Source organism: Aethina tumida, chromosome 3 (assembly GCF_024364675.1).
Source record: "Aethina tumida isolate Nest 87 chromosome 3, icAetTumi1.1, whole genome shotgun sequence".
Taxonomy (NCBI): Eukaryota; Metazoa; Arthropoda; class Insecta; order Coleoptera; family Nitidulidae; genus Aethina; species Aethina tumida.
The window spans coordinates 21,377,933-21,392,598 of NC_065437.1; the positions used below are offsets into that span (position 1 = coordinate 21,377,933).

Genomic DNA, 14,666 nt, shown 5'->3' on the forward strand with positions numbered 1-14,666 from the left:
AAAAATTCAATCACGATATTTCTCTTTATAAATTTGCACAAAACAATTTTATAACTTTCTTTTATGCTATTTTTTATATTTTCATAATGTTATTTAAAATAACTATTACATCAACTTATAATTAAAATAAAACTTTGAAAGAGTATCAGTTAATTAGTTAATATATTTTTCTAATTGTTAATAACTAAAGCGATGGGTTTGGTTCTATTAAACTATTATACCCACCCAAATGGACCATCCCATATCATAATGACTTTGTTCTAGACTTTATTAGATTATATCATTCTTAAGTCATGGGACTTAATTTGTTATAACATAATTTATATAAATATACTTAATCCTTTCCAATTTCAAATTTTATATTTGGTTTGATAATTTAAACGAATTTACTTAACCCGGCGGGAATGTGGTGGGGTGTGGCATACCCCACAGAGTATTTGCACCGCTGTATTTTTTTATTTTTGAATGCGTCATTTTAGCGGCTTCGTGTAGCTGGAGGTAAGGTGTTGCGGGAGGGAATAGGGACCATATTTTATGGACTTCTGAATATGGGTGCTATTAATGCCAATATAATATTTCAAGCAAATGGAAATAAAACAATTAAACGGACAGAATTTCTCCGTAACTTAGGCTTGGGTTTGGTGTATGCACATTTACGATTGCGAGCAGATCAAAAAAATATCCCAGTTCATATAAGACAGCGAATCTCTTCTCAAATCAAAGAACCACAACGCCCATTAGTCCCAAATGCCCCTGGACATTACGCTCGATGTGTCGACTGCACACGGAAGAAAGATCGCAAAACAAAATATGCATGTACGAACTGTGGAAAAGCAATATGCCTAGATCATGCAATTTTGTCTTGCAAAAACTGTACTGATGTTGATGGTGATTCCTAAGAAGTTCCTACATTAAATTCTAATTGTTATTATTTTTATTATGTCAAGGATCTCATGTGTTTTAAGTTTCTAGAGTTTTTTTTAATTTAGCTATAAGTTGTTTTCTTTGAAATTGTTTAAAAAGAGGTTGTTAATTCCTGTAACCAAAATCTAGTGCCTTAGTTGTTATAAGAAAAATAATTAAAATATGGATAATTACATACTTTTTTTATTTCAATCGCACTTGGATAATTCCCTATTTAAATATTCTGAAAGCATTTGATGCAATTTTAGTAATAGACAAATTTTACAGGCAGTCTATTTGTGGGGTATGTCACTCCCCGCACATACCTGAAGTAATTTTTTCTCACCACACTCCCGCCGGGTTAAATGATTGAATACATTTTTGATAAAAAATTTTAGAACAGGCAACAACTAAATATAGTGCAATCTAGAAATATATCAATATTATCAATAAAAAATTATTTTTTTTTAATAATTTATTATACAAATTTCACCTCATTCCAACAATTAACATTATATCAAATTGAGTTTTTTCACATCTTCATTAATTAAATAGTTATTTACATGTATTTTTAAAATGTATGTACATATTAAAATATTTAAATATTAAATACATTATTTAAAATAAATTAAAATCAATATAATAAAAAGCCAACTTATTCTAAAGGGTCCCATCGAACTATATAAGGTCTAATATCTTTTGGGATGCCCTTATTTATCACAGTGTCCCAAATCCAATTTATCACTACATGAACGGCAGTTTTGGGACATACAATATATGGTTCAATGATTTTATTATCCAAATATATAACATGTGTGGCTTCACTTGCCTCATTTTCTGTTAAAATTACTCCACCATATGCAATAAAGTATCTTATTAAGTCGCAGTTTTTATCAATATTTGGTTCAAGAATTGCTTTAACATTGGGGAAATAATTTGGTAATTGGTTTTCAAAGTATTTTTCTACTTCTATTTTCCCTTTATTTTTTTTCCGAGGACTAGGTGATTTGTCATTTGAAATTTTGCGTTTCAATTTATCTTGTCCCTTATTATTCATCGCCTCAAAAAGTGTATTAATTTTTGTAGATTCATCATCAGTTTTCTTTTTTTTACTTGGAGATTCTTGTAAATCATTATTAGGAGCATTCAACAGTAAACTTACATCTGTTGTTTCTTTAGATTTTTCGTAAAGGACTTTTAGTTCATCAACTGTAGTGGCGGATTCCCAGTGCTTGTCGTCCCTTATTTTTGTAACTCTTGGGAATCTGATTGAAATACCATCTGCAGTGTGAACTTCATGTTTAGTGAATTCAGCCCCAGTAATTTCCCATACTGGCTGTTTTTTTGGATCTTTAGCGACAAAATCGGGAACCATTGTTTTAGTACATTTTAACCAACTAGGCACTTTTGAGGGGTCACAACTTATCTTTTCCATAATTAATTCAGATTGCAACCTTTCTAGAGTCTTATCATCATGACCAGTATGAACTTTTGTTACAGTGCAAAATTTCTTTGAAAACTTATTATATGCTCCCATAAGAAAAGTTGACATCATACCTCCTTTCTTGCCAGTTCCATACCAAGCCCCTAAAACTATGAGGTCTGCTGTGTCCGCCATTGCCCCATCAAACAAATAGTCCTTTTTAACTTTTAACCAATGCCTTTTGCCTGGTTCATAAATGCTGTTCAAATCTTTCAGTACTAAGCCCTCCAAACCAGCACTCAGCACTTTGGCAATCATAGCTTTTAAGTCTTCAGGATTATTAATCTCCTTCATCTCAGAAAAGACAATATGATTTGGAATTTCTGTCATGTTTTCCTGTAATATTTTTTTCCTATACTTAATTGGTTTATGAGTTAAACTTTCTCCATTGTAATAAATACAATCAAATACAAACAAACAAACACTGGCATCCTTAAATTCATTTTTTTTATGCACTCCTAATGTCCCAAAAGGTAAAGGATTCCCAGTCACAGTATCAATCATCAGTATTTCACTGTCCAGTATTAAGTCATTAGCATTTGGGAAAGCTTTAGGGATGTAATCTTTAAAATGGCCAATTTTATGCTGCAAAACTGGTTTTAAATTACGTGAAAAATATTTAAATTCAGTTCCCTGTTTATGAACCTGTACACGTTCCCCATCATATTTTATTTCAGAATACATGCCATTAGGACAAGCTTTAATGGCTTGTTGCACAGATTTGCAGGCATTTGCAAGCATTGGTAACACAGGTGTCATGACATTAATTGTAGCTTTAACAGAGGATGATTTAACTTCTTTTAAATTGTGTAAACATCGACTAATAACTTTATTTAAGTCTCTGCAAGACTGATAAACTTCATATGCATCTGGATGAACAGCTTCAAGAACATGCTTAGCACCAGCATTCATTCTTAAGTCATGGACAATTAATCGAATAACCATTTTTAAATCATTTGCAGTACACTTGGGTACAAATTTTTTAAAATGAAAAATCTGTTCATCCTCTTTTGTTAACTTTGTAAGTTCTTCTAAGAAATCATCCACTTCTTGTATAGTAAGTGAACTATTTTTAGCGGGTTTTATTTTGTTGCTGTTTATGAAAAATTCTTCAATTGTTTCACCTATGTCACCTTGCTCCAAATGTTCAAGCATACTCTCTTGATCAGTATGAAAAATTCTACTAAATAATTTAACAAGCTGTTTACTTTGTAAATTGTATACCCTTTTAATAACTCCAGGTAAAAGTAAACGACACCATAAAATAATATCACCTTTGAAACCTTTCCCATCAAAACCATCTTTGAAAACTTTTGCCACTAAATTTGTTTTTTCTGTATAGCTGCTTACATTGCTTATATCAGCTACTAAAATTCTAAATCCTTTAAATAATAAGTCTTTTGATTTCACTGATTTTACAGGTGAACTAGAAGGAGTTTCTTGGGTCTCAACTAGTTCAGTGGTTTTTTTAATGTTGTTTTCAGCTGGTTTCTTCTTTGGTGAAGTTCCAAACTTCTTGTGGAATGTTTTGTCAAACTCTTCAATTTTATCTAATATTAATTTTTGGTTCTCAGCACTTAATAAATTCCATCCATCTATATCACTTATGCTTTCTATTCTTCTAGTATTTTGCCTTTGTTTTTTAAAAACCTCAAATAGACAGTCAACATGGTGCCAGGACTTCATTTTGCCCTCACCAAAAGGATTTGCTACCAGTTTCGCTATTCTGAGTTCTCCTTGAGGACATTTCTGTTTACACTTTTTACATCCTGCTCTACCTTGTTTTGCGATTTCTATGGCGAAAGGTTTTTCTTCTTCTGTATCAGACATCTAAAAACATATTAATTTTGTTGACAGCACAAATTAAATAAATTAATATTTTAAAAATTTTACCTTGTATATCAATGTACTGACTAAATTACTGTACTATTTTTAATTTCATAAATATATGTGGTCTATGTGATATATAGTTTTTCTATATTAAATATCATTAACCTTACATTTCTGACCACCAAATATCATCTGTATCAATAGTAGGCAACTGGGATAACAACAGTAATTTTTATAATACCATTGTTGTCTGTATGTCCATTTACATATATTAAAATATATTTTTATTTAAAAATACTTATTTATTTTATTTTTTAAAAAGATATTGTACTAGCCTATCTAATATCTACATCATGTTATGGTATTGTTTATATAGTACGTGATAAATGTCACACAAATATCACTGTCTTGGATTATGGTGTGCCGGTTAATATTTGGGTTTTAGTATTCTCAGCTTTTGGCCAACCAAAAGTATAAGAAGAATGCAACAATTAGATACCCATGTTTTATAGGTAGGGTAGGTATATTTATTACAAATACATATTATATTATTTTTATATATAATTTGTTTTATATCTACAGACAAATGAAGATTATTATTATTAACAATGATATTTTAGAAAGCTTCTTAATATTATTATTATTACTATAAAATTGAAATTTCAACAATTACTACAGAAATGCTTCATATGGATATTAGCTTCATCAAACTAAACTGCTGATCAATGTACTTAGCTGTAACAAAATATAATTAAACTCTAAATGTAATGTATAAAAATATGATATTAAAGGGGTACACATTACAATATAGAAAAGAATTAAAGATCCAATTGAGTAACCCTAAGTTACTAATTATTTGAAGATATTCATTGACATTTCTGATTAACAAAGTCTCATACTAATAAATACTATTAAAAACCATATAGTCATAATTTCATAATAAAAAAGTGATTAACGATAATACTACTCAATTTACTCAAATTTTGCTTTTTATTTCTGTCTTTAACAAGTTTCATGCTACATTAGGCATCAGAATGAAAATTACTACATAAATACTTCATATAAATGCTGATCAATGTAGTTAGCTGTAACAAAATTTAATTGAAAAATTTGTAAATAAATGTTATGTTAAAGGGATACATCATTACAATATAGAAAAGAAACTACCAAAACTAAATATTCGTAATAAGGAAGCGATGTCAGCATAATTGTTAATTATTTCTAAGTATCCGTTCATATCCGACATTTCTGAAAAATAAATTCTGATCAAATAAAGTACTTAAAGAAACAAACTAGTCAGTATGGAATTGTTTGTAGGCAACCAAGTAGTCTCAAAAAACACGTTTATCTAAGATTTAACTATAAATCAAAAGATCGAAGGAGTTCATTCAATTGCTGACCTATATATCCTGACCTGAAAATGGAAATGAACCGTAAATAGGTCAGAAAAGGGACAAATCGGTTTAAAGATTTCACTGCTGCGACTGCTCGGAACGACGAAACAGGTACAGTGGCGCGCATTCCCTCCATGTCTAGAGAGCCCGTTGTAGGAGTCCGTAGTTAATCAGTCAGCTATTAGCTGAGGTACACGAAAATGTTCTCGTTGATACCACGTTCTGTGATGTGAGTACCGGATTCATTGTTATTTTGTGCTGTTTGCTGTTATTTAGCCTGTTAGTTGTAGTTGTATTTTTTTATGTAAGACTGGTAGAAAATTATACTTTTTTTAGAATTTACTGTATGGCACTGTCCGGGATCGATAAATTTAGGCGCGATTTCAAAATAACGTGTCCGGTCGTGTTTATTTTGAGGATGCCATAAATGAAATATGACCAGAAATTTGTATATTATAATTTTTCTCTGCAACGTAATTTCCCGCACATGAAGTGTAGTTATTTTATTGTTGGCCGACGATTTTATTCTTTTGTTAAATTTAGAAGCATTACCTAATGGAACAGCTGACTATAGACGAGAAACAATACTTAACTAAATAACCAAATTTATACTGTAGGTGAAATTACTCTTTAAATTTTAGATCTATAATTTGATAGATTTTTAGTTTTTGCTTCCATTTATATGACATAATTTAACTTCCTTTTAACAATTTTCCGTACAACACATTAAAACACATCTCGTGTTATAAGATATAAAAACGTGTAATAATCGTGTGAGTGCCACCAGCTATGTTTACAGTATAAACTGCTTTTATCATTCTCTATTTGACTTTTTCTACCAATCTATGGGAATAACCGTGAAATATAAGGACAGAAAAAACCAGTTTTGCTAATTTTGAAGACCATACAGCCTCTTTGACATAGGTCATACTCTGGAAAATTCCCGATCTAACCCAACAAGAGGGATCGTATTTCACAGTCGTTAATGCACATGTCGACACATCCCGTTATTTATTTTGATGAGGCCAGTGGAATAAAATACTCAGTAATTTCAATAATAACGATAATAGCGTGTGCCTACATGTGTAATAGGTAATAAAAATTAAACTTGATGAACAAACAAACCTATTATTTATGGACTAAAGGATATTTATAACCAAAATAAACAATATTTTTTTATTCTCGCAAATTTAATTCATTTAACGCCCGTGTTGTTCAATTGTTTATAAGAAATTAAGTGGAGAGTTTCCGGAGTCATTGGATACGATACACAAACACACCCTAACGATCAATTATCGAATGTTCATAACTCTATTTCTTTATTAAAACGAACTTAGACACATCCCAAACAAAATATATTTTAAGAATGAAACTTTGAACTTACCTAACTTAACAGAAAACGAATCGAATGCTCATAATGTCAATTTCTATTAATAAATCTTAAGTTAAACACCACCCAAACAAAAAATATTTTACGAATAAAACTTTGAACTTACCTAACTTAACAGAAAACATGTTAAAAATAAAAACTGGTAAATGTGCCAACACACATTCGATGTGCTTCTGGTACGATAATCTATGACTAATATGCAAACAAAATTCATAATTTACGTCCGTAACTTTTATGTGAGGCGGTAAAAAGTTATCAATTAAAATAATAAGAAAAAGAATTCCTGTTAGTATAAACATACAATTATCAGAAATATAACTGATTGCGTGACGTGTACAATAACACAAGTGGGAATTAACAAAGTACGTTAATTGAACAATAAATATAAAATAAATAGTACTGAATTGTTTAAAAGAATCACCGACTGTCACTTATAAACCTCAATTTTGTGATTAGCAGTTCAACGGAACCATTAATATCAATGACTTAGTACAAAAATATAATTTGGCACCTACATATGCTTGGTCCAAATTAACATTTTTCAATCTGTAAAATTGGTATTTAATTAAATATTCAGAAATCATGTCCGTATTTTTTTATCACCTTAAAATGTTATCATTTAATTTTTAATACTGATTTCAATATCCTGTTACTATACAAATGCAGGACTTAGAAATCTAATCGATTAAACACGTGATTTATTTTTGAACACAATTGGAAACGTGACGTGTGCTCAGCGATAAATGTGGCAATTAAGATAGTACCGTATTTGTAACAATACATATAAAATATGTAAAAAGGGTCTTAAATTGATTTGACCAAAAATATCTGGAAAAACTTTGTAGACCATGTTTGATTCCACTGAAAAATTCACTGAAGCCTCAATTTCATATTTGCACCTAAAAGCTCTGAAAGTAAATAATTTCTAAGTATCTGCAAAATGTGTATTTCAGTATTTGGCCAAGTGAGAACTTTCATTTGATTGGACCTTCAATTGAGATGAACTTCCTGTCAAAAGCTATTTTAAACTTGACCTCGCTTTATAACATAGTCTTTCAGAAATATTTAGAATTTTATTATCTCAGGCGTTACGTAATTAGCATATTGTGTCGGCAAAGTAGTTCCTTGTAGACAAGTTCATTGCCATCTTGATTAAACCAGATATTTACATCATCCAAATTTTATATTACATTCATAATTATTTTTAAGGGATGTTACGACTCATTTATACAGTCCAACTTCCGTCTAATAAATAAGTATTAAGTTGTTTATGGATAAAACTGCTGATTTAATAAAAAGCATTTACATATTACATAAAAATCCTTACGAATGCATCGTCAACTATGTTTGTTATAAGCGAAACATTAAAATCCCTCAATGTCATTCCAGCCTTTATTTACGCAGTGTAATTGTAAAACTGAATAAACCGCAAACCAATTATGAGACACCTCGTAACTTTAGTCAGAATAATCCGATGATTTAAAATAATTTGGTGTCGAAATTTAAAATTATTCCGTTGAATTATTATTATTTGATATTGGCAAATCCTTAAAATTTATCTTGGTTTAAAAAAAAATAAGTTCTGTCTGTAATCTTCCATATGATTACATTGCCAAAATCTAAACGAGTACAGGACCTCCTACAGGAACCACATAATAATCCGGTGACTTTAGAAATTCGATAAATAATCTAAATATAAATGCATTAAGAAATCAAATATGAAGTAATTAGATTTAAATCCAAAAATTATAACAATACAATTCATCAAGATTACCCATCGATTAGAATTAATTTAATTTCCAGGTCCCTTGATTACCATATCTTATCTTCATATTGGATAATTTCCAAGACATTGTGTGAACGAAATATGCAATAATCTATGTACTTATAAAATCGAATGACTTTATCTGCATATAGACTAACTCTGAATCAATTAATTTCAATTGATAATATCCACTTTTTAATTAAAACCTCTAATTATATTTGCTTGTCGAATAATTTACCTATGCAGTTAACTCACCTATGTCACTTATTTTTAAACTGATTTTTATTGTTGGCCATTTACCAAGTAGATTTATGAAATGACGTCTTGGCAGCTATCAGTGATAATTACATAATACATAAGAATTCCAATGCAATCACAGGCTTTGATTACAACAATGTGATTATTAAGAAAAATTACTGGTCACATATACGTTATTAACGACACGCTGGATCATCTAACAATAAAACTGAATTACCTGTAAATATTAAAAAATTGCTTAATTTTATCATTAAACCGTTTCCTTTAGAGCTGGCCTGGCATCGCGGTCGGCCATTCAAGGACAAAAGGGCGTACTGACTGAATCTTTGAAATTAATTAAAAATGACGATTCCATCAAACGAGAGTATCATGAAGTCAGTGGTGACGTCATCTGTCCATCACAAGTTATGGGCATTGACCATCTGCGAGATCCCCGGCTGAATAAGGTAGGCAAATGTATGTATGTAGTTTCGTTGTTTTTATTTGTTTATTAACAATATTTTAAGTAATTAATATCAGCCAATATAACTTTTAAATGTACACATTCAAAATTTGTTTTGAATTTTATATTGTTAGTGTTGAAATGCAGAAAATTATATTTTACAAGAAAATGGTTACAAAGATGGAAATCTCTTTTTTTAAAGTTAAAAGTTTTTCCTTTTTGTAACCACATCCGTTAATACACGGAAGAGATAATGATTTCATCACTCATTAGTTTTAGGTGTGAATAACACGTTGAAATTATGACGAAAATGAAAACATAAATTATGTGATAAACAATTTAATTAACACTATACACTAAATAAATATACATGGGTTACTTACAATATTTTAAGAACTATTATTTTAATAAATATTAACAACGGTTGAAGTATGAATTTGACATATTTTAAAGATTATCTTTAAAAAACATTAAACAATATATAATTATATATTTAAATAAGAAAGTAAGTTACGTATAAAAATGGCACATTTCATATTATTATATCTTAAAAGCGATTAAGTTTTTGAAATTCTTAAATGGATATTTTCCTATCTTAGACGATTATTAGTATTTCTGGAAAAAGCCTTTATCAATATCCAGTATATACAAGTTTATATGAATTTTGAAAACAGATAAAGTACTTAAACTACACTTGGATATATGCCAACCACTATTCTATTTTAACTTTACATATTTTGGTTTTGTTTTGATATGTGAAACTATATTCATAAAAACAATGCAACATAACTGGATATAAAAAAAATACAGTGTGGCTCATTTGAAAGCTATTAACATTTTTTTTCAATTTTATAACATGAAAATATGTATGAATATAAAAATATAGACAAAATGTTACGTTTTTTGGCCCAAAACCAAATCTAACTACACCACTGGAATGAGCTCCCCTTAAAATGGTATATGCCAAGTTCATAATAACATTCTTGAAAAATAAGATAATATTTTTAACAGTTTATTCATAGACTACTTGATTAAAAAAGTAATTCCTTAAAAGAATATGTTTTTTTTTTTATTTTTCCATAGAATAATGAATATGTATAGTTTTTTTATGAAATTTGGTATATACTCATTTTAGAGGATATTTAATCCAGTAGTGCAGTTAAATTTCCTATAAAAAATGTGCTATTATGATTTATTCAAATTTCTTACCTAAAAATTATCTTGTAGGTTTTTATTTTGGGCCCAAAAATCATGAAATTTGTCTAGAAGTACATAATTTCAAGCTTTGCAATTGAAAAAAAAAAATGTTAAAATAAATAAAATAAAATAAAATTGAAACTAATAATAATTTTTAATAGTGCAGTCATTCAGTATCATGAGGTAATTCTAGAAAAATATCTTCCCTAGTGTGTAGATATGAGTGTCGAGAGCTCATAACTTTTATTGTAAATAATTTTACTAATATTTGCACTCGAGTTATGATAAACACTTGATACTAGATAAGTGCACTGTATCAGTTGATCTAATTCGTTGTAATAGGGAAATTACATTTATATTTTGAATATCATTATTCAATTATAATATCCATTGAAGCATGGAATATTATTAATTATTATTATTTAATTCAACACTAGCTTTGTTGGTATTGTTATCTTTTTAACGAGGTGTTAATTCAATATTACATATATAAAATAGAAAAAGACAATTGGATCTACTATATTTAATTGTAGGAAAATTTAATATTTTGTCAATTGTATGTAAAAAATTAAATTTCATTTTTTTACTATTGAATTAGTTCTTCACAATTTATTACATATCAGTTTCTTTTAGTTACTTATCTAATACATTTTTTTCACTAATATAATATTGTTAAGTAAAATAAACAACAAACAGCGTTAATGTGTGTTTACGTAGATAAAATATGTGAAAATTTTAGCGAGTTCGCCAAAAACATTCTGCCTGGAATATAATTTGATGTTGTAAAAAATATATTGTATACATTTAAGCGTTTTATCGTCATAATCTTTAAATTTAATTATTCTACAATTATTTTATAGCTTGTCATCAATTATTAAATTGAAATATATCACACTTTGCGATAATATGCCATAAAAATTTTAAACAAAAACCACAATTACACAAAAGAAAATCTGAATAAAAACATGTCATTACTAATAGGAATTTTCATGTATTACGCATTGATAGAGATAAAAATTACATAGTATAACCGGAGTACTAATGTGATTATCTAATTTAAAGGCATTGTCACCTTGTTCATTGAAACTTTAATAAAAAAGTAAATTTAACCTTCAATTTAAGCTTACTGGATTTTGTCGGTTCTCGCGTTAATTCAATACGGCCTTTATGTTCTATGACGTAAAAACTTATTTATTTGCTATGCTATTTAATACACATACTACATTATTAAAATTCTTAGGGTCTGGCATTCACATTGGAGGAAAGACAAGCTCTTGGTATTCACGGACTTCAACCTGCCAGATTCAAATCCCAAGAAGAACAGCTTGAATTATGTAGGATATCAATTGAACGATATCAAGAAGATTTGAACAAATATCTCTATCTCACAGAATTGCACGACAGAAATGAAAAGCTCTTCTTCCGTCTCTTGTCTGAGAACATAGAATCACTGATGCCGATCGTGTATACACCTACAGTAGGTCTGGCTTGCCAAAAATTCGGGCTGATTTATAGAAGACCCAGGGGTTTATTCATTACCATTAACGATGTGGGTCACTGTTATGATGTAATTAAAAATTGGTAAGTCACGCACATTATATTTGTATTTAATCATTATAATGAATTTTTTTGGTTACAGGCCAGAACCCAACGTTAGAGCCATCGTGGTAACAGATGGTGAAAGGATTTTGGGTTTGGGTGATTTAGGTGCATGCGGTATGGGTATCCCAGTAGGTAAATTAGCTTTGTATACTGCCCTAGCTGGCATTCCACCACATCAATGTCTGCCCATAGTATTAGATGTTGGCACTAATAATCAGGTTAGCAAATACATATTACACTTTTATAATAGATAATAACAGAGTTTGCTTACAGAAACTGTTAGAAGATCCACTATATGTAGGTTTAAGGCAACGACGTGTAACGGGAAAACTGTATGATGACTTCATAGACGAATTTATGCAGGGTGTGGTCAAACGCTATGGGCAAAATACTCTAATCCAATTTGAAGATTTCGGAAATCACAACGCCTTCAGGTAACATTTTTTTGTTAAATTAAATATTTCATTTATAATAAATTATTTTATAATAGGTTCTTAGATCGATTCAGAGGACGTTACTGCACTTTCAATGACGATATCCAAGGAACTGCTAGCGTAGCCGTTTCTGGTCTTATCGCTTCAAAGAGGTTGACAGGCAAGAAAATGTCTGATAATAAGTTCCTCTTCCTTGGCGCTGGAGAAGCTGCAATCGGTATCGCTGATCTTTGTGTAAAGGCCATGGAATGCGAAGGTAAAATCTTTCACAACATTTAAATAATATTATTTATACTTCTGAATATTTTGTCAATTTTATAGGAATATCCTTGGAGGAGGCCAGATCTAAAATTTGGATGGTAGATATTGATGGTCTCTTGGCTAAGGGCCGTGAAGAAGGTAACCTTGACGGACACAAAGCATTCTATGCCAAAGATCACGCCCCCGTTAAGGATTTCGCTCAGGTTGTAAATGAGATAAAGCCTTCTATCCTTATTGGAGCATCAGCAGCTGCCGGAGCATTTACTCCTGAAATCTTAAAAGCTATGGCTTCATTCAATGAAAGACCAATTGTATTCGCTCTCAGTAATCCTACCAGCAAGGCTGAGTGTACTGCTGAGCAAGCCTACACTAATACAGATGTAAGTGGTTATAATCTACAAGAATTATTGGAATTTTAACTTAAATTTTTTAGGGTCGTGTTATATTTGCCAGCGGCTCTCCTTTCGGTTCTGTAACCATGGGAGACAAAACCTACTACCCAGGTCAAGGAAACAACGCATACATTTTCCCTGGTGTTGCCTTGGGTGTATTATTGGGTGGCATCCACCACATTCGTGAAGAACTGTTCTTAATTGCAGCTGAGTGTGTAGCTCAAAATGTTACAGATGAAGATCTAAAGAAAGGAAGTCTTTATCCGCCACTTAGTGTAATCAAGGAGTGTTCTATGCAAATTGCCAGCAAAATTTTGGATTATGCCTATAAAGAACGTAAGTTATCACATTTATTAAGTAAAATATTAACTAACGAATTATTGGGATTTTAGGTATTGCCTCAGTATATCCAGAACCTGAAGACAAGAGGGCTTATATTGAATCTCACCAGTATAATTACAACTATGAGCCCTCATTGCCCATCACATGGGCATGGCCTACCCCTAAATATATCAAAACAAAACCTCTAGAGCCCACAAAATTGGGACACAAATAAAAAATGTATTAAGACGCAAGCAGTGATATTTAAATTATTTATGTTACAGTTTATATTTGAAATTTAATATTAAGTTTAATTTATTTGTACTTTTTTATTGTTACGACGGAATTTATGTTTTTGAAAACAGAGAAATTGTTATTACATTTATACAGTTAGGTTCCTGCAAATATTGTATATGTTGTGCCATATGTAAAATGTAATTATGTACTTAATTATACTTTTAAAATAATTTATTACATATTATGGATAAGAAGTTAATCGACACGAGGACATAAAACAGAGTGGAATCACAAGCACTATTAATTTTTTTCAGTATTGTATAGCAAAATCAAGCAATATTACCATTAGATTATTTAAACAGTATTGTGTTTCTGGTCATTTTATTGATTACCGACTTTTGGTATAAGTGTAATTAATGTTAATAAAATTATGTCACTGTTAATGTTTATGTTACTTATTTACTAAGGAATTAATTTTTAAACTTAAGTTAATCTACATTACAATTTAGAAAATGTTAACTTGAGTATTAGAAGCGCTCTAAACATTAAGTCAAAATGGTATAGAGAAACATTTATCTATATCAAGTGAAATTATATTGGTTAGCAACGATTTTTATCAAAAAATTTTATTATATGAGTGGTTATATAGTTTGCATCCAATAAAAGTAAAATCAGCACAAGAAACAAACTGGATTTTCAGTGTATCCAAACATGTTTTCGAATAAAATACTGAAATCAATTTGATCAAATACTTTTT

The 14,666-nt window shown here is 29.8% G+C and overlaps 2 protein-coding genes across 3 annotated transcripts; one reads left to right on the plus strand and one right to left on the minus strand.

Annotated features, from left to right (window-relative positions):
- Positions 1-1,360: 1,360 nt before the first annotated feature.
- Positions 1,361-7,132, minus strand: LOC109599441 (DNA ligase 3). 2 transcript variants are annotated; one of them, XM_049965000.1, is made up of 2 exons: positions 7,107-7,132; positions 1,361-4,216 (listed from the first exon to the last, which is right to left on the minus strand). In XM_049965000.1, exon 2 carries the CDS (start codon positions 4,214-4,216, stop codon positions 1,559-1,561), a length of 2,658 nt encoding a protein of 885 aa, XP_049820957.1. In that variant the 5' UTR covers positions 7,107-7,132; the 3' UTR covers positions 1,361-1,558. The 2 variants fall into 2 exon arrangements, with proteins under 2 accessions (XP_049820957.1, XP_049820956.1); XM_049964999.1 differs by lacking the exon at positions 7,107-7,132 and adding an exon at positions 4,280-4,467.
- On the plus strand, positions 5,692-14,352 carry LOC109599469 (NADP-dependent malic enzyme). The gene is made up of 9 exons (XM_020015475.2): positions 5,692-5,839; positions 9,292-9,469; positions 11,903-12,243; positions 12,302-12,482; positions 12,538-12,698; positions 12,755-12,954; positions 13,020-13,339; positions 13,393-13,687; positions 13,744-14,352. Exons 1-9 carry the CDS (start codon positions 5,811-5,813, stop codon positions 13,905-13,907), a joined length of 1,869 nt encoding a protein of 622 aa, XP_019871034.1. The 5' UTR covers positions 5,692-5,810; the 3' UTR covers positions 13,908-14,352.
- The last annotated feature ends 314 nt before the right edge of the window (positions 14,353-14,666 follow it).

Bases quoted from the DNA above. Each gene is read 5' to 3' on its own strand.
- LOC109599469 (XM_020015475.2), top strand. From the start codon at position 5,811: ATGTTCTCGTTGATACCACGTTCTGTGAT. The intron at 5,840-9,291 runs GTGAGTACCGGA...CGTTTCCTTTAG, and splicing joins TTGATACCACGTTCTGTGAT to AGCTGGCCTGGCATCGCGGT. The intron at 12,483-12,537 runs GTTAGCAAATAC...GTTTGCTTACAG, and splicing joins ATGTTGGCACTAATAATCAG to AAACTGTTAGAAGATCCACT.
- LOC109599441 (XM_049965000.1), bottom strand. From the start codon at position 4,216: ATGTCTGATACAGAAGAAGAAAAACCTTTCGCCATAGAAATCGCAAAA.